General features: G+C 41.2%; 1 protein-coding gene across 3 annotated transcripts in view; it reads left to right on the top strand.

The window, feature by feature from the left end:
- The window catches only part of LOC149219434 (uncharacterized), a 502,009-nt gene that overhangs the window by 34,753 nt on the left and 446,130 nt on the right, over positions 1-21,126 (top strand). For all 3 annotated transcript variants that reach the window (XM_089384368.1, XM_089384367.1, XM_089384366.1), the window contains one exon: positions 15,395-15,544. In XM_089384368.1, coding sequence (XP_089240494.1) covers positions 15,395-15,544 — 150 coding nt within the window. The remainder of the gene's footprint in view (positions 1-15,394; positions 15,545-21,126) is intronic.

The following is a 21,126-nucleotide window of genomic DNA, read 5'->3' as shown; positions in this document are numbered from 1 at the left end:
GATGAGGCTCGACGATAAATTGAATTAATGTATTCACAGTGAAGCATATGTCCAAATGAGAGTTTACCAAGAACACTAGGGCCCCCGCAAGTTGTCGATACTCGGAAGGGTTTGCCAATTCGGGTCCAACGACATTCTACATAGCTTCTTGAAGTTGAGTTCTATTGGAGTAGACACAAACTTGCAATCCACCATCCCATATCTCTTGAGCGACTTCACAATGTATTTTCGTTGAGAGAGGAAAATCTTACTTGGCTTTTGCCAGACCTCCAGGCCTAGGAAGTAATGCATCAGACTTAGGTCTTTCATCTCAAACTCGGAAGCCAACTCTCTCTTGCATTGATAAATGAGAGGGTCTGCACTTGTCAGAAAGAGATCATCTACATAAAGGACAAGAATGAGAGGCATGTCCTTTTTAACCTTGAAATATAGGTTGGGATGAAATTCACTCCTTGTAAATTTCGACCTCATAAGATAGCTATCAATCCTCTCATACCAAGCCCTGGGGGCTTGCTTCAGCCCATAGAGGGATTTCTTCAACCCGCATACGTGTGTCCTTCGATCTTGTACTTCGAACCCCTCAGGTTGTTCTACATAGACTTCCTCCTTAAGTGAGCCATGCAAGAAATCAATTTTAACGTCCATTTGGTGTAGGCTCTATCCTTGAGAGGCAGCGAGAGAAATAATAGATCGGATAGTGGTATATCGGGCAACCGGTGCAAATATCTCATCATAGTCCACTCCTTCCTTTTGAGAGAACCCTTGAGCAACGAACCCGGCCTTGTATTTTTCAACACTCCCATCAACTCCATGTTTGATTTTGTAAAGCCATTTAGAAGTGACCACAAACTTGTCCTTGGGTCTAGGAACCACATCCCATACATCATTCTTCATGATTGATTCGTACTCCTCATTCATTGCATCCTTCCATACTTGGTGTTTCACGACTTCTTCGAACGTACATGGCTCAGATTGAACAATAGTACTCATAGCAAATAAGTACCCTTGATATTTGTTCAACTTCTTACTTTCATGAAATATCCCTCTTGGAGCAATATGTCTCAACATCTTCAAGAGTGTCTTTGAGCCACAAAGTTCTTTTCCTTGAGGTAGAGGGATCACCAGGAGGTGGATCAATGGGATCCATCGGGCCTTCAACATCAGGCATCGGTTCATCTGTCGAAGGTTCATCCTGCTTTCTTGCAACATCATCATTGTCCTTCCTTGGGATGGGGAGATTTCTAGCTTTTCCAAGGGTAGAATCTTAATTGAAAGTGACATCATAGCTTATTTTCACTTCTCTTTGACCAGGCACATAGATTTTATATGCCTTCGAATTTTCACTGTAGCCCACAAATGTTCCTTTCTTCCTAGATGATTCTAACTTGTTTCTTTTCTCTTTAGGCACATAAAAATACACAGGACATTCAAATATTCTAAAATGAGAAACATCAGGTTTTTTACCAGTGAAAACTTCTTCAGGTGTCTTGAAATCCAATGCTTGATGCGAGCTCCTATTTTGAACATATACGACAGTGTTGGTAGCTTCTCCCCATAAGAACTTTGGTAGGCCTTGGTCATGAAGCATGGCACGGGTGGCTTCTATGATTGTTCGATTCTTCCTTTCAACAACTCCATTTTGCTCAGGAGTATATGGAGTGGTGGTCTCCCTCTTAATGCCAACCTCTCTACAATAGTCATTGAATTCATTTGATTCATATTTGGTTCCATTATCGGTCCTCAATATTTTGATCTTCTTCCTTGTTTGATTTTCAACCAAGGCTTTGAAAGAACGAAACCATTTGAACACTTCGTCCTTTTTCTTCAAGAAATAGATCCACGTTTTGCGAGAGAAGTCATCCACAAAAATTTCATAGTATAAGTATCCTCCTAGTGATGTTATGGTCAACATACCAGATAGATTAGAATGGACCAATTGAAGAATGTCGGTAGTTTGAATGTCACTTGAAGGAAAAGGTCACCTTGTAAGCTTTCCAGCTGCACAACCCTGACAAACACCTTCATGATATATGTTGAACTCGGGCATACCTATGACCATCTTTCTTACCCGGGTAAGGCTTTGTAATGAAGGTGGGTAAAATCCAAGTGTAAATGCATCTTTCGGGTTTCTTTGCCAAATACATACCTTTCCATCAATGAATGCTACCTTGAAGCCTTTAGCTTCCATCGTAGAATAGACACCAAGTTTTTCTTCTAATCGGGTACATACAATACTTCTTGTAGATGAAGGGTTTGACCTTGATTTAAGTGAAGAGTGACAATCCATATCCCTTTCACAGGGTAGGTGGCATTGTCTCCAAGTATGATCTCCAAATTAGTCTTCTTTTCAATTAGATTTGAGAGGGCCTCCTTGTACCCAGTGAAGTGCCTTGAGGCACCAGTATCAACCAACCAATGATCCAAAGTATCCGGAGAAGAGGCAATAGTGAGGGCGGAAATAAGATAAAATTCCTTTTGTTTTTCTACAACATTACTTTCCTCATACTTGGAGTTTTTCGTCCTTTTGGGAGGTCGACCATTACCAAATTGGGTAGCGGGAGCATTTCTCTTTCCTTTATTGTTGAACCTGTTGTTCCTTTGATTGCCATTGCCTTTGAAATTGTTGTTGTTGTTGTCATCATCCTGTGGAGTATCCTTCTTGTGAGGTTACTCTGTAGCATAATGACCAAACCTATTGCAATTGTAGCACCTTCCTTTTCTTCCTTCTTTGAATCCCTGCTCGAATCCTTGACCTTGTCTTTTTGAACCATCATTGTTCTTCCTCTTTGCATGAGCGGAGAAAGAAGTAGGTTCATTTCCAATTGAAGGCTTGTCTCTATCCATCATCCTCATCTCTTCTTGAGTGCATCTAGCCAATCATCGAAACTAGGAATCCTGTCATTGTTAAGAATGGTGGTGTTAAACACATCCCATGCTCTTGTGAGACCTCCAAGAGCGATGAGAGTGAGCTCCCTATCAGCAACAACTTCTCTAATAGATAGAAGATCATTCTTGATTTCTATAATCCTCATGAAGTAGGATTGGATAGACTCCCCTCTATCCATCTTGATGTCTTTCAACTTGTTCTTGAGAAAGAGGATTTGATTTGCATTGTTTACTTTGAACATCCCAATCAATTTATCAAAGATCTCTTTAGATGTTCCCAAATTAGAAATATAGGCAACCAAATGCTTTTGAATGGAATCAATAATAATTCTTTTAACTTTGACCTCACTTTTCTTGTACTTTGTCTTTGCAACAACAGGTGCATTTGGAGGAGGCTCCACCACTTTTCCATGCACATAGTCCATAGCATCATTTTCTTCCAAAGTCAAATCCAAAGTCATCTTCCATGCATGATAGTCGGATTTGTCCTTGAGCTTATCCTTGGACTTGACGTATGATGTAGTCGTCATTGAAGCTAGACCAATATTCTTGTCCAATAACTCTTTCTTAGTGATTGCTTTTCTCTCTCTTGCTTGGGATTTGTCTTCACTTGGGCTCTGATACCATGTTAATTTTAGTTAACAATGGTATGTTCTATGCTTAGCACAACTACTTCAATGTTCCTTTAGCAACACCCTTGTAAGAACCATAATGATATAGAGTAGACCTTTTTGTGGGATTTATATCTAGTGGTGTCTAGGATATTAAGTTTACTTTTCTTGGTAATACGGGGAATAAAAAAATCTATCTAGTGTGAGAGAGGTAGAGAAGGGGAACTAATGTTGATTGTTTGATGATTCCATTTTTTTTTGAATGTGGAAATGATGGTTTTCTTAGCTATATAAGAGACATCTCGTGTAAGGAGTCACATGGACGAAGGTGGAGTTGTGTTAAGCCAAACCCATAGTTTGGAGAGGCAAAAGTACGTGGTGCTACCCATTGATTATTGATTATCGAGATACTAGTTGGAAGGCTTGGGAGCTAGATTTATGACTCTCAAAAACAATGTGGAAGTTCTCTCTGTGTAGATAATAAACAACCTTATTGTTGCATTGCTCCTAATTCTTGACTAGGTACATGCTAATCTACAATTGTATATGTAGATTGACATAATGAGTTCTCATGCATTGCAAGTATAAGAAGAAGTTGGTACCTTCATGTGTCTTACATGAATTTACTTCATATGATAAATGCTACTCCCTCATGAAGCATGAGGATTGTTGTTCTAGTTTGAAGAGCTAGCTCAAGTAGGCTAGGTTGGAGTATTAAGATTTCAGCCATGGCTTGCTATTTGATGCATAGGGATCAATGACTATATTTAGTTGGCATTTTCCTTGTACATGACAAACAAATGTAGGATTGTTTGATGGAGCTTCATGGTTTATTGAGGGGCATTATTGTATGTGCACAAACTCTCCTCTACACTTTCCTGGTGACATTGTCTTGAGGAGGGTTATTCTTTTGCATGCTTGATTGCCTATTGTTGCTTCCATCTAGAGCACATTCTATGGATATTGGTGCCCTCATTGGCTCATTGGAGGAGTGCTTTTGGTTGGATGATATCTGTTACCCACCAAAAGTGGGGGACCCGTAGGAGAACTTTTTTTCCTATTCATCCCATCTAGCCAGTAGTCAGCAATCCCTGAGAGGCACCTTGTAGCCGATGTGATGTGCCATTTTATCTCCGCCACCTGCATTAGCCATATGTTTCCTCGCCCATTTGTCAAGAGCACATGTTAGAGGTGGGTAATCCAATCCAAAAGGTATGTTATTCATTGTGCAATCAGGTGCTTATGCTTGTTTTTCATTTGGGCATTTGGCATGGATTATTGGGTGACTTGGAAGAAGGAAGGGTTTTGACCATGGTTTTGTTCCCTCACCTTAAATGGGGGGTTAATCTTCAATCCTAGTCTAGTGGGACCTCCCTTAATGGCCCATGGCTTTAGGAAGGGCACTACTTGGGAAACCCTGATTGAGATAGCGTGGTCCCGTTTTCCATTCCATACTTATCACTTCCCTCCGTACATTACGAGCCGTTTACTCCACCTCCCATCTTTGTGTTCACATGACCATGGGTGGTTTTAGTACCCCCCCTCCCCTTGTCCATATTTTTGGGTTGGGCTTGGAAACTTTGCCCCAGGAGGTTGATGTAGCTAAAAGAAAAGTAAAAAGCATATCATGGCCACAAGAAAGAAACAAAAGAAAGAGAAGATCATAAAATGCAAAAGATGGTCGGGACATTAATATTAGCACGTGGGCAAGAGCCAAACATTAGCTCTACCCCTTATAATTATGGCCATCATGCAATTCCTTAGGAAAATGTTTCCCTATCACATCATTAAAAAGGAACCCTTGCATGTCCCAACCCTTGGTGGGCGATGAATTGCCCCACCTTTAAGGGGGTGATCCACTGCTACACATCATTCACAACATGCTCTCATTTCTTAGAGCTTCGAGCAATAATACAAAGAAAAATCAAGAAAAGGAAAAAGGCAATAAGAGGGGTGGAAAAACAAAGGCCAGGGTAACTCATGCATCCACGATTGCTCCCTCCTCACATCTGTATGCCTAGAATGTGGATCTCCCCATTATTGCTACCCCTTTGACCATGGCATTTGGCTTAGAGACCTCTTTTTCCCCTTTGTTCCATCATTATTCACATGACACCTATTGATTGAGGGATGTACTAGGGACTTGTCTTTCCCCTTAGGGGCTGGGAACACCTAATAGGATCATCCATTAGCCACTCCTACCTAGGGAGGTAACATTATTACGTGATCAAAGCCCCAAATTTGGAAGGGAAGCCCTATATGAAGTGTCAATTTTCCCTTGACTAACAAGCTTGGTCCACTTAGATGCACTAATGATTATTATACCTAATGGTGAAGATGCAACACTGGACATTGTGTGTGATTGGTAGGTGGTTTTCATCATGGGCTGGGCAACTTAACTGGGGCCCAAGTCCACTAGAGGTGCATTATGACACAAGATAGGTTAAGCGTTGAGCGTCATGGGAATCCTATTACTTGCAGAGCATTGTTCCATTCCATGGGCACCTATGGCCCTAGTAGTCTGCACTTTGCCCCACATTATTCATGAGATGATGCACTTGGACCAACATCCCCTAGCTGGCTTAGCAGTGTACACATGGTTTGGCAGTTGATCTAAGGCCCAAATGAGGTTTGTCTCACCCTTGAAACATGGGATGGCTAGTACCATCCTCATAACCCTCAACGTTGGAGCAAAATAAGGCTATTCTATCCAATGTGGAAAAAGTCGAAGTCGGGATTAATTCGGCAAGGGTCCAAAAGTTGAAAAACTCGTTAAAGTCAGGAGTTTTTTGAAAAAGTCGGAAAAAAGTCGGCAAAATTAAAAAAACACAAAAATATTCATTTATTTATTTATTTTTAACATCTAGAGTATCCACAACATCAAATAAATGCATTTCCACATAAACATGTAAAGAAAGCTAATATATAATATGTATATGAAGTCTAGTGCTACATCACATATCAAAATAGTGAATCAAGTCCTGAATCTTGAGTCTTGACTAAGTCTCAACTCTCAAGACAACAAACTTTTTGGGTCGACTCCCGATAAAATCGGGCATATAACGAATAAATCGAGATTTTTTCGTTTCTAAAAAAGTCTGCAAAAAATTGGAGGATTAAATTGTTTTGTTGAAAAAATCGCAGTTTTAGGATTTAATCCCGATTTTTTGCAGACTTTTTCCACATTGATTCTATCACCAAGAGACCCATGAGACCCCAAACACAAAACTAGGGTCCATAGGATGATTTGCATGGAGGCTTAGGGGCCAACCCCTAGATGATGATTTTTGGAGCCCTTTACACTCACTTGGCACTGGAGGAGCTCAACGCATGCCCTAGAAGGGCCTACGCATGCATGATGTCAACATTTCGGCCTCATTGTGGGTTATTTTTTTTGTTTATACATTGGCTACTAGGTCAACATGTGACCTAGAGTGATTTTTCACATTTTAGGAGGGGCGTCTTGCTCTAATTCGAGTTAGTAGGACATGTATAAATAGGAGATCACCCATTTGTGATCAATCAACATAAAACTTGTGAATTTTGGACCTCATAGAAATTTTGCACTTACTTCTTGTGGCTGGATTAGAGATTCTTGGAATGCATTTTGATATATGGAAGCTGATTTTGACATTCTTTGGAGCTATTTATTGGTATAATGGAAGGATATATTGCATCTTGTAAGTGGGATATTTTGTTGAATATCTTTTTCTTGAATGTCTAATGTATGGAACTATTGATTCTAGGTTGAAATTATGCGCCCTAATTTGTTGAAGATCAATTTATTGAAGAATATCTAGATGAATGTTGTATGCATTACTCATTGTAACATGTAATGAATGTTTCTAGTGGAGTATTTGTTATTCTCCATCAAAATTCATTATTCCATTAAGTGGGTAATTGTTGAAATTTTAATAGCTAGGGCATCAAATTTTGACCTCCTTAGAAGGAATTTGACTTATCTTAAACATCTAGACTCCGTATCCCCATAGGAGAAGGCATGGGTCCTATCACTTGGTTATCAACCTTAAATTTTCTCCATAAATTTCTCTTCTCAAATTCGGACTTTTAAGGCTAGAAAGAAAAAATAAGGCTTGGAGTGAAATTTTAGGGACGAGGATTTTTGGTGGTTTGAGAGCCTAAACATCAAGAGGTAGGTCTTGGCTACATGACCTATCATTTTGGTGGGCATCCACTCAAATTTCATCCATAAAATCTCTTGCCCTAGGTGGTTGCCCTAAGAGGGAAACCTTAACTTCTTCTCCCTCCACTTGAGGAATTTTCTTGAGGGTTTCATGAACCTTGGAATAGCTGATTATCATTCCAAGAAACCCTTTCTCTTTGGTCTTAACCTTGTGAACACTTGTTTTCACCGAAAATCTCAAAACCCTAGGTCTTTCACCTCCCTTCTTTAGGGCTTTTCCTTGAAGGCATTTTGCTTCTTTGAAGCCTTTACCATTGTTGTGCCTCTCTCTTGAATAAGCCCTAGTGAGATCATCTTGCACTTTATTTATAGCCTATCTATCTTAGTATTGATCTCTTATACTCTTAATGGGACTCCTCCCATTGGTGAAAATCCATAAAGAGCAGGGGGTTTTGGCTGAGGTGACATTGGGTCTCTACCCCATTGTTAGCACTTTGTCTAGTTTTTGTCTTGTAGAATTTCCCTCTCCAAGGCCTGCTAGATTTTGTGGGAACAATTTCTTTATCCTTCATATAGGGATATAGCATTATTTTTCATGGTTGTCTTGATGGAGCACTCTTGTTTGTATACATGGATCTTCTAGTGGCTTATTTAATGATGCAGCAGGTGCTTTTCGCTTGGTAGAGGTGCATCTTTTACCATTGTTGTGCCTCTCTCTTGAATAAGCCCTAGTGAGATCATCTTGTACTTTATTTATAGCCTATCTATCTTAGTATTGATCTCTTATACTCTTAATGGGACTCCTCCCATTGGTGAAAATCCATAAAGAGCAGGGGGTTTTGGCTGAGGTGACATTGGGTCTCTACCCCATTGTTAGCACTTTGTCTAGTTTTTGTCTTGTAGAATTTCCCTCTCCAAGGCCTGCTAGATTTTGTGGGAACAATTTCTTTATCCTTCATATAGGGATATAGCATTATTGTTCATGGTTGTCTTGATGGAGCACTCTTGTTTGTATGCATGGATCTTCTAGTGGCTTATTTAATGATGCAGTAGGTGCTTTTCGCTTGGTAGAGGTGCATCCTTTACCATTGTTATGCCTCTCTCTTGAGGTGGTCTTATGTTGGAGGATGTTGGAATTTCTAAGTTTAACCTGTTAAAAATTCTTCCTGTACTATCTGGTTTATTTCTTCCTACTTGTTTAATTACTTAACAAGTTATTTACCATGTAAATACTGAAAATAAACACAAGTACAGTATCAACATCTACATGTCATCAACTGAAAGAAAACAAGCACACAAGTGACATCATTATTTTTGGACCAATGTCCCCGGAAAATTCCAATGTGGGAAAACTGGTGCAACTATTCAGAGGGTTTTATTATTATGCAATTTTCAGAATACAACTAGGGTGCCTGAAATGGCTCACCCAACAGAGAATGCCCTCGAAAGTAGTACCTCTCCTCGGAAACAGATATTTCAGCTGATTAATCACCAGATGAACGATCCCACAGCAACAATTGCAGCTTCCACTGCTCTGCGTCACTCTGATAGGGACTGCGTCACCCTTCCCAGCTCACCAGCACTTAGTTTGCTCCACAAAACTCCTCCCATCGTTGCCTCTTGGCCTTGCGTCAACTCTGCTAGCCTTTGTGCAGCTACAAAAGCCTTTGCGTCAACCCTTAGACCCTCTGCGTCACCCACGCTAGCCTCTCCTGGCTCTGCGCAGCTCCCAGCTGCCTTTGCGTAGCACCCAACTACCTCTGCATCAACCTCTCCGGGCTTTGCGCTGTTTTTCTGGTACTAACTCTGCTTCTCTGCTATGTATTCACTGCCCCTCGCTGCTGATCACTGATTCGATTTCTCTTAGCAAACCCCGCTCTAGAAAATCAAATCACTGATCGCTCGTGTATTCTACAACTGACATACAAGCCTCCTCTTATACTTTTCTCGTTGGTTCATCAACGACCGAGATTAAATCTCTAATCAACAGCTAAGATTAGATTTGGCTTGATCCATGACTTTTGGAACCTTCTAACCCAGTTTTATATTAATACCCATTAATATTTTATTTTTCCTAAGTTTAGACTTAGGAACTCGATCAAAAATATTAATTATTTTAATATCTCCCAAACCAGTTAGAATCCGCCCAAACCATTACTGGGTCTTGGAGATCTCATGTGCTTTATCCTCTCCACCAATTTTCATGGCTAGAGCACATTCGATGCTACACCAAATCAACACTCCCTCTTAGCGAGGACTGTGCTCTAGTAATACTCCACATTGAGCATCACCCTAATTATCTAGCGCCGGTCCTTGTGCTGATGCTAGGCCTCCTCGCCCAACATCCTCTGCACTGCTGCATCCTGAACTGCTGCCCATGGCCCTGCCACTGCCACTACTGCATCCGTACGACATCTCCCTCTGCATCCGTGCTGCTGCTGGTCCATACTCCCAGCACTGCATCCCCTCTCATCATGCTGCGTTGTGCTATTGCATACTGCTACTGCATTGCAACTCAGTTAATGAGAAGTAAGTAACTGATCCACCCAACTTTTGACATCCCTTGTTAGGCTAGAAACACTCCCGATGCTGAAGCTCTCTTTGTCGCTAACAAGTGCTCCCTCTACTAACCTCTGCACTGTTGCAAGAACTCCTTGCATCTGGCACCATTGCACACCTCTCTGTGCCATCCTGCATTGGTGCAACACTCCCGTGCCTCTCGCACTGTTGCAGCCTGCTAGCCTCGTGCTGTCCCGGGACTCCTACACTGTAGCACTCTCTACCGCTTCATCCGCATCTGTCTCTACCTACATCCGTCAGTCCTGCTACTCCTCTTTGGGGCTCTCGTAGCAAGGTATAATCCAACAGGTTGGTAACCTCAAGGATCCTTCCCCTCATCGCCTGTAGTCTGTCTGACTACAGCTCGATGTCTCCCCACTTCCTCTCAAGTGGCACATGAGCACTCATGGCACAATCGTCATCCTCCTCGACTTCTTTCTTCGCCCTCGCTGGCGCTGCCTTGGTCTCAGAAGCCTCTCCCTTTCTCTTCTTCCTAGGACACTGGTTCACAAAATGACCCAATTCCCCACAATGGAAGCACTTGACCTTGGAGAGGTCCTTCTTCTTTCTCTTCTCCTGCTTTCCCGCAGATGCTAGAGCCGCATCCTCTTCTTCCTCCTTCTTGATTCTGACCCCTTTGCCGCTATTCCCTTCCCAATCCGGAAGGCTTGTCCTGCCCAGTATGCTCTGGACAAATACCTCCCAATCCTCTGAGACTACGTTCAATGCGGTCCTCACCATCAATTCCTGATCTGACGTGGCCCCTATGGAAGTTAGCTGGTCACGGATCTCCTTCAATCGACTAAGGAAGACATCTATCTGCTCTCCCTTTTGCATTTGGTATGACCGCAGCTGATTGTCAAGTAACATCTTCCTCCGTACGGAAGTATGTTGGTACAATTTCTTCAGGGCGTACCACATCTCATTTGTCGTATCCTTTACAGCAATATGCGGCACCACACGGTCCTTGACCCCATCAAGGATGATGTACTTCGCCCTGGCCATTGCCTCCTCGTACTTCTCATTTTCAGCTGGGTCAACTGGGATCGCTATTGTTTTCAAGGCGAAGTCCTTGATGCGATATCTGTCTAGAATGTACAAGATCTTGGCCTTCCAGACCACAAAGTTGGATGCTCCGCCGAACCTATCCTGATCTCTCAGTCCATTCACGACCATTATGCTGCTCTTCTTTTGACTCCTCTGAGTCTCTCAAATTCTCGCCTGGAAGTTTTTGGTTCGACTCCCTTTGAGTCCCGATTTCCCTTCTGGGAATCCTACTGCCAACGTCAAGTTGCCCCACTCCGATCGTCTGACACTGATCAGGATTCCTTGGCTAGAAATCCGCCTTGGCAACAACTTCCTCCACCTTGGTCTTGCCCTGTTAGGTATTGTTATGACCACAATACCCCACCAGCTTTGCTCCGCAAACCATCCACAACCTCCTATGCCCTAGCAACTGAAGGATTGAGCCACTTGGCTCTGTGCAATCCCGACATCGGCAAATCAACTCCCTCAGCCAACTGTGTCAACCCTCTTGGCCTCTGCGTGAGCCTGATTCTGCCTCCCACAGCCTCTGTGCTGGCCTCTCTTTGGCCCAGACTGATGACGCAGTCTCTCTGCGTCACTCCTTCCTTTGTCGCCTTCTGCACGGATCAACTCTGTCACTCGGGATAGCTGAATCTGCTACTATTGCTTTGCTAGCTGATGCCTTCAATTATCCTGTGATTTGCAACCACGCTCCGATACCATAGACTGTGTCACTCCTTCCTCTGTCGCCTTCTGCACGGATCAACTCTGTCACTCGGGACAGCTGAATCTGCTGCTACTGCTCTGCTAGCTGATGCCTTTAGTTATCCTGTGATTTGCAACCATGCTCCGATACCATGTTGGAATTTCTAAGTTTGACCCATTAGAAATTCTTCCTGTACTATCTGGTTTATTTCTTCCTACTTGTTTAATTACTTAACAAGTTATTTACCATGTAAATACGGAAAATAAACACAAGTACAGTGCTAACATCTACAGATCATCAACTGAAAGAAAACAAGCACACAAGTCACATCGTTATTTTTGGACCAATGTCCCCGGAAAAACCTAATGTGGGAAAACCTGTGCAGCTATTCAGAGGGTTTGATTATTATGCATTTTTCAGAATACAACTAGGGTGCCTGAAATGGCTCACACAACAGAGAATGCCCTCGACAGTAGTACCTCTCCTCGAAGATAGATATTCTGGTTGATTAATCACCGGATGAACGATCCATAGCAACAATTGCAACTTCCACTGCTCTGTGTCATTCTGATAGGGACTGCGTCACCCTTCTCGGCTCACCAACACTCAGTCTGCTCCACGAAACTCCTCCTAGCGCTGCTAGCCTCTGCACAACTACTGAAGCCTCTGCGTTAGCCCTTAGACCCTCTGCGTGACCCACGCTGGCCTCTCCTGGCTTTGCGTAGCTACCAGCTGCCTCTGCGTAGCACCCAGCTACCTCTGCGTCAACCTCTCCGGGCTCTGCGCTGTTTTTCTGGTACTAACTCTGCCTCTCTGCTATGTATTCAATGCCCCTCGTTGCTGATCACTGATTCGATTTCTCTTAGCAAACCTCTCTCTAGAAAATCGAATGACTGATCACTCTTGTGTATTCTCCAACTGACCTTCAAGCCTCCTATTATACTTTTCTCGTTGGTCCATCAATGGCCGAGATTAAATCTCTAATTATAGAGTTCAGGCTTCTGTGATCCATATCAAGATTGTGAAAGATTTTTCAGCGAAAATCACATGGAGTATCATTTGTCGACGCGTTTCGAACCAACTAGTGTGGTTCATCGTCAGGACAAGTTATCCTGTCCTGACGATGAACCACACTAGTTGGTTCGAAACGCGTCGACAAATGATACTCCATGTGATTTTCGTTGAAAAATCTTTCACAATTAAATCTCTAATCAACGTCTAAGATTAGATTTGGCTTGATCCATGACTTTTGGAACTTTCTAACGCAGTTTTATATTAATACCCATTAATATTTTATTTTTTCTAAGTTTAGACTTAGGAACTCCATTAAAAATATTAATTATTTTAATATCTCCCAAACCGGTTAGAATCTGCCCAAACTATTTCTGGGTCTTGGAGATCTCATGTGCTTTAGTCTCTCCACCAATTTTCATGGCTAGAGCACATTTGATGCTACCCCAAATCAACAGAGGAGTGGCCATAACCACTGATGGACCATTGCTTGCACTCTTATTCATGAGATCCAATGTTGGAGGAGTTTTGGAGGGTTTTCTTAGCTCATGAGCAAATATCTTTTGGCAAAGTGCCCAGATTTTTCCTAGATCGTTGCTTGTTGGTTGTAGAATGGTTGTGGGATTTCCAAATTGTGGTCATAATTGAAATTCTGACATATTGAGGGAGTTATGGTGATTGTAAATCTGGTGCTGTAGAACTCTCGCTGTGTTTTGACCAACTTTTTGAGGAGGGCCTCACCTTTGTTGCTTGTGCATTTTGGTTATTTGGGCACAATTAGATTAATGAATGCACATGATGGAGAATGCCTTGCACATAGGGATAAACTTTCTGTGACTTGAGGTTATCTTTGAAGGGTGTGTCAAAGGAGAATGTGGATATAAATCCACAAACTATTATTTATGGTAAAGTCGTTGAGGAGGTTGTGGAATATAGTGTTTTTATCATCGTTCCTTAGAGGGAAGCATGGATCTGGAAAGTGGTTATCTTTCTTCTTGGAGAGAAAGTGGATCTAGAATCTGCTAATAATATTTGTAAGTAATATTTTGTAAGAGGTTGAGCTAGAGACTATTTGAAGAGTAGCTCTCTCATTTGTTTCTCATGGTTGGATTTGTAGGAGAAATCCTCTTTTGAGCCTAATTGAATACCTTCTGAAGGTGAATAGGACTATAAGGATTTCTATGTAAAAGTGCGACTTCCATTTCTTCACATATTGATGAATATATGTTGCTGGAAATTACTTATAGTTCTGCTGCAATAATGGTTTCCATAAGAGGATGAAAAACTATGTGGAGAAGGAGATTAAATGAGATTTCTCATATTTGATACTCATGCTGTTTTTATTCTCTTGTTGAATCCTTTTATTTTCTGCAATTTCTGTGAAAGGTTTATGATGATATTTAACTTGAAGTTTGATCACCCTTTATGTGTTTAGTATGTGCATAAGTAGAGCAACTTTGTAAGGGCCTACAAACCTTATTTCCAACAGTGTTATTTAGCATTCATAGATGAGATTTTGTATTTCGTAACAACACTTTTCACCACCCACAGTCACCCATTTTCAGATGTCGTGATTCCTTTATTGATTCCATTTGCTGAATTTGGATAGGTACTAGCCTCGGTCCTCCATGACTTTATTTTCTTATGCTACAGAAACTCTTTTATGAAGATAACTCCTCTCATCTCCTTGACCCTTTTATTCCCTATATCTTAATAATTCTATTCTAGGGACACCCTCCTTGTATTCTAGGGATTTCAAGTGCTAGTTTGATTGGTAACAGTAAGTATACAAAAGAGTCACATTCTCCTATATGAGATAAATTTGAATGCAGCCTTTTCAAACATACTTGCTTTAGTTATATACGTGCTCCTCGATGTTTGAATAAGTACATGCTAATCCACAGACACAAATGTAGAAAACATAATGAATACTCATGTGTTGCAAGTATGAGGAAGCTGGTCTTTTGACATATCATACATGATTTTACTTCATATGTTAAGTAAAAGAAAGAGACACAATCTCTTATATGAGAGTAAAGTGGAATGCAATCTTTTCAGACATACCGAATTTAGTTTTTATTCTAATGTGTTGTACTGCTGATGTGGAGAATCACATCTTGAGGCAGAAGCTTAATGGTCTATGATCTATCTAGAGAATTTGCGCCATAAATAAATTGCTTCATAATATAGATGTCACTTATCTAGAAACAGTTGCATTTCTTTGTCAAAATTAGAGACTGATGCTCATTTTATTTTACAAACTATTTCCTAAAATTTTCCAATAATGAAAAATCAGGACTCTTCTAAATTTACACGTGCGATTTAAAGTGTGAGGCTGGAAATTGTTGTCGTATTCACAATTCCTAGTGTTGTTGGTGAGTATGTATGCATGTTTATTGAGAAATGACATTTTGATTCGTTTACTAATAATTTACAATTTCTACATTATAGGTAGATCCTTACATAGATGTTGGAAAATTATACCTCAATTTACAAAACCAAGAACCTTGGTTGCAAGGCAAAGGAAGAAAAATGTCGATTCAACAAACCAAAAGCTTGTCATCTATATGTGAGGAAGTGCTTGGTGTCCGTCTCTCCAAGGTGAGCATATTCTTGTTTTCTTTGGATTATACCATCCAAAGCTTTTTCCAGGTCTCTACTCTACGTCAATGTAATGATTTAAATGATCTATAATAGACACAAGTTTCATACAATTTCATTCTTTTCATATTGGTCCCTTGAGCATATTCTTGTTTTCTTTGGATTATACCATTCAAAGCTTTTTCCAGGTCTCTACTCTATGTCAATGTAATGATTTAAATGATCTATAATAGACACAAGTTTCATACAATTTCATTCTTTTCATATTGGTCCCTTTATGTATATCTTGTTGTCAAAGTTTTCTCTTTTGATTTGTTAATTGAAATATGTTAAAAAATTCATCTTCTGTTAAGCCAAGTTGATCTTTTGGGTATCTATGGATGAAAAAACAATTATGCTAGATATGTAACATCCACTTAAATTTTTTTAAACTGGTGTTGTGGTTCATTAAAAATGTGTACATGAAGAAGAGGTAAAATGTGTTGCTCTAATTTTCTAATACCACTACAGTTTTTTGATGAGTGCCATTGTTGGAAGAAAAATTGTTATTGATGTCAAAGGAGATACCAACTCAAGGAAAATGATGACATAGGCTTGTAGAGGACATTATGTGCTTTTCAACGAGCATTTACTTGCCTCCTAACTCCTCATAGTTTGAGAGAAAATGATTTACAAGTTGAAATAATATATTTTTTGATGCTAGCCGACATGAGCCTACATGTGCAAGTCGGCTCTTCCTCAAAGGGACATGTCATTTCGCTATAGAGAAAACGTGTATAAATAAAAGGTTGATCTCCTCATTCTATCCATCAACTCGGATCAGAAACAAGACAAGAAGAGCAAGAAGGGTTCACATCTTGTGAACCAAGGAGGCCAAGGAGGACGAAGGTTGAAGATTACTGTTTGGGAAAATTATGTTTTGAGTTTTCTGTTGTTGGTTTTTGGGCTATATCGTTAATTTTAGGTATGTTCTATGCTTAGAGCAATTTATTTCAATTTTCACAGATAGCTCAATATCTTTTCCAGATTAGCAATCACATCAGCATTAAAGTAAACTGCAGATAGAACATAAACATAAATCGCAGAAGACAAGCTAAGACAAGAGGATACAAGATGTGGCGCTAGCCAAGGACAAACCCCAATGTGGGGAAACCCTTGATCAATTCTTCTTATATGTTCTTCAATAGTGTAGTAGAGAGAGAGAGAGATAGTACATTTACGACAAAAGTCAACACTTTGACTTATCTTAAATAAGAGCATAGATCATCTCTAAGTAGATGATACATGAGGTAGCTGAACTCAGTTGAAGACATGCTGCTTCAACTGATTCTCCCAGGTGACTCCATCACCATGCTGCACCTATCATTGTGCTGCTCCTCATCAACATGCTGCACCTATCATTGTGCTGCTCCTCATCAACATGCTGCACCTCACTGTGCTGCACCATGCTGCACCCATCATCACTGTGTTGCATCTCATCATGCTTCACTAATCATGACTATACCCATCATTGTACTGATGTACTATGCTCCATGTACTTGCTGCACCATGGTACCATTGCTGACCCAAGTACCATTGCTGCACTATGATTGCTGCATCATGTACTTGCTGTCCCATGTATCCACCATGAACCATTGCTGCTATGTACAACTACACTGCTATCCCACTGTGCCTTGTGCATCATGTACTTGCTGTTATGTACAACTACACTGCTGTCCCACTGTGCCTTGTGCATCATGTACTTGATGTCCATGTATTGCTGCTATGTACAACTACACTGCTGTCCCACTGTGCCTTGTGCATCATGTACTTGCTGTCCATGTATTGCTGCTATGTATAGCTACACTGCTGTTCTGGGCATAGATAACCCCCAATACACCTCCACGCTGTCTTGAAACAGCCTGCCCTTGTCGCGGTCCTCAAAGGAGCTACCTCAGCCTCCCTTACAGCACCTCGAACCTCCAAAAGACCCATGAAACAGACCTTCCTTTGCTGCTGCCAAGACCTTCTGTTGACTGCGGTTAGGGCATCCTTTAGGACTGCAGCTAGGGCAGCTTGTTTAGCCTTCTTTCCTCCTGCGTCTAGGGCTATTTCCTCCTAGATTTCTCTCACACTAAAACCCAAAACAAGTAGAGAGAAATAAAGAGAGAAGTGTGTGTGAAATGACTCTCAAGTCATCGCCTTTTATACTAAAACGTTGAGCACATGTGGGTGTTATTTAGTTGCTGGCCGACCTTGACGAATTGTCTTATAACACAAATAAATTCATAACTCCACCAATACTTATCGGAATCAGATGATCTTTAGGTCAATCCTACACCTGTCGATGAGAGGGATCCAAGAAAAATATCAGTTGCCATAAATAGGATGACCCACATGGAGTTTGGCCCTAGTTGCCAATTTTAACACTCCCTCTCAACTAGGGAGAACTCCATCTGTTGATCCATTTGCCAAATTGTACTATCTCTGCCATCAGTGCCCTGCACTATTCTGCTCTGCCCTACTTTGCTCTACTTTGCTCTGCTGAACCATGAAGAAGAAGAATTGATCGAGAATGTCTCATACCATTCTCTACTGACCCAAAGTTAGTTCCATATGAAGAGAGTGTCATACCACTCTTACTGATCCCAGATCAGTTCCAAGAGAGTGAGTCATATCACTTTTACTAAACCGAAGTCAGTTCCAATTGATCCCAGATCAATATCAAAAGAGAGTGTCTCAAACCACTCATACTGATCCCAGATCAGTTTCATTGATTCCAGATCAATGGAGGTCATCCTAGCATATGGAGTACGGTAGATACAACGATGTGTCCATCGATAGTAATAATATGGTCCCTAACCCCATTTCCCTACTCATTGGCAGATGAGAGGTACTTCCCATGAGTCCCAGACTGCATGGGTAGGATGCCTCGATACGAGAACCACTCATCCTGTCCATAAGTCACCACGGGGTATCACAGGGGAAGGCTGAACCATTCACTCTGTACACAGCGCACCATTAGGGGAGGGTGAGTCGCCCTATGGTCGCGTGTTGCTCCAGTAAGTACCCCAAGCCCCCCGGAGCTCCCAGAGCTCAATGCATGCAACATGCAAGACCCTCATAAGAGGGTCCCTTAATGACTCCAAGTCATTAGGGAAAGTCACAAATTTGACCTTTCCTCAAGGCTTTAGACTGAATGTCTGCGACCTGTACATTAGTCTCAATGCGATGGAGCCTCCTTGCTCATCGACGTACCATATCCCAAATAAGGTAGTATCCATAGTTTTAAAATTCGGCCGTTTCGAAACCGAAACGGCTGAGTTGATCCGTTTCGTTGCCGTCAGGAGTGACTCGGTAGAAGAAATGGCTCGTTTGGCTGAGTCAGCCATGACTCGGCCAACACGGCTGTTTCCATATTGACTCGACCGAGTCATGGCTGACTCGGCCAACTTGGCCGTTTCCATACTGACTCGGCCGAGTCACAAACAGTGGCCCGTAACCCTAGTAAAACAACGATTTAACAATTTTTTAATGATTTTTTAAGGTGTTTGCTGATTGGTTTGGACTCCAATGTGTTTTATGAATTAGCTAAATGTTATTTGGGGTCCATTTCCCCCTTCCAAACCCTATTTGACACACTCAAATGCTCTGTACTATTGATATGCTATTTAAATTTCATGGTAATGTTAAATTCTTAAAGTAAAAGTGACATTCTCCTTAATCTTCATTTTCATCCTTTTACTTAAATTTTTAACATTACCATGAAATGACTCAGGATGTTTGAGAGTGGTTTCGGCCTCATTGGATTTCATATGGAGAAAGTAGAATTTTAGATTTCATTCAAAATCCAGCAGACTTATCAGTTTTTCAGGATTTCAGGATTGGAGGATTTCAATGTTTCCATTGAATTTTGTCATGTATTAGGGTATGGAACTCGTATTTAATCAAGAGCACCAATCCCTCTATGTACCTTGATGTTAGTGACATTGGTTGTCGAACTCCTCTGGGATTCGCTCCCAAACCAGGAGCTTCTGAAAATGTCGCTCCCGCTCTCGTTTTCGCTCTCACTCCCCACTTTCGCTCCTGCTCCCAAGTAACACTGAGCCAGATGATGTTGGCAACTCTAGCAGTAGCCACTAGCCAGTAGTACTGGTCACAAACTTTTGTTGTAGAGGCCATTTATAGCCTCCTTGGTTATGTGTTTTTGTTTTGATCTCTATATCATCATCGTGTATGTATTGGACAATGCACTGGGTGCCATTTTGATATAATGGATATATTCATGAGCCTACTTTGATCATATGTTGTCTTCTATCTATATTCTAATGCTGTGTGTTTGGAAACATGAATGAAAATCTTTAAAATTATGTGTTTTTATAAAAAAATAAATATTTAATGTATTTTTTACAACGACTGAGTCATTGAAATCGAGCCGGTCGAGTTGATACCGAGTCGAAGTTGACCCCTGGCCGAGTCGGAGTCGGAGTTGGAGTTTTAAAACTATGGTAGTATCTGATGTCTATATGCTGGAGCAATTATAGAATACGAGATTCCTCAATAATCGAATCCCCCTCTGGTTGAAGTTGTCTTGGAGAGATCCTGCTGGGGGGCTGACTTGGTGCTTGAGGATTTTGGGCTTTGGTCTTTGGGTCTTGGAACTCTCACTGTAAGAAGATTTTATAAGAAGAGAAGCTTTCTTTGTGAGTTTTCCCAGTGTTGCGAAAATCATATTTTTTTTCTTGAAATGATTAAATTAACTGATTAAATTGGTGATATTTTCATTTTTTCATTTTGAAAAAATCGCGATTTTTTTAATTTTTTTTTGGTCGATTTTTTGCCGATTTTTACCGATTTTATCCTGATTTTTATGATTTTTTCTTTTTTCGGACCCTTGCTGATTTAATCCCAATCGTGATTATCGCAACATTGGGTTTTCCCCTTGGAGGGGTTTTGCCTGTTAGTTTTTGTAGCATTGAAGGTGTTCTAGTCTCGAAACTTTATGGAGAGGCCAAAACATAGGAGTTCCCCATAACCAAGAATTTGTGTAGAAGTAGACCTAGAGGAAGGCCTCCCTAAAGCCATTAAACTCACGGTGGCTGACTAGACACACATACAAGTGCTAGATTATGAGAAACTCCCATTTAAATGCCGACACTGCCATGGCTATGGGCATTTTGCCAAGCATTGTAAAAAGAAATCAGAGGACAGAACGGAGAAGGAGAAAGGAGATCAATGGACTCAGGTTCAGAAATCAAGACCAACTAAGCAGAGCAACAGGAACAAAGGGAAAGCCATCTCCACTGGGAAGGTTCCTCCTCCCGAAACCCAAGCAGAAGGAAGTTCAGTCCCACCAATAGCAGACATATCAACAAATCCCTTTGAAGTTCTCAGCACACCAGAAAAACTCCAAGATCCAGCAGATAACGAGGCTGAACAACAAGCTAAAAACATGGAAGAAGTCAAAAGGCAAGAGGAATCAGTCCCTCTCCAAACCCCAAAAGGTGGCTCTAGCTCCCCTTCCTATGCAGAAATGACAAGAAAGAAGACCCCTGAGATATCGGGATCCTCGGAAGATGAATCATCTGAGAGGCCCTTGAAAA

This window comes from Pinus tabuliformis, chromosome Q, assembly GCF_031772625.1.
Source record: "Pinus tabuliformis cultivar Carrire ecotype Pingquan chromosome Q, CPIR1, whole genome shotgun sequence".
Classification (NCBI taxonomy): domain Eukaryota; kingdom Viridiplantae; phylum Streptophyta; class Pinopsida; order Pinales; family Pinaceae; genus Pinus; species Pinus tabuliformis.
The sequence above is the reverse complement of the archived record's forward strand: the minus strand, read 5'-3'. Positions and strand labels throughout refer to the sequence as shown.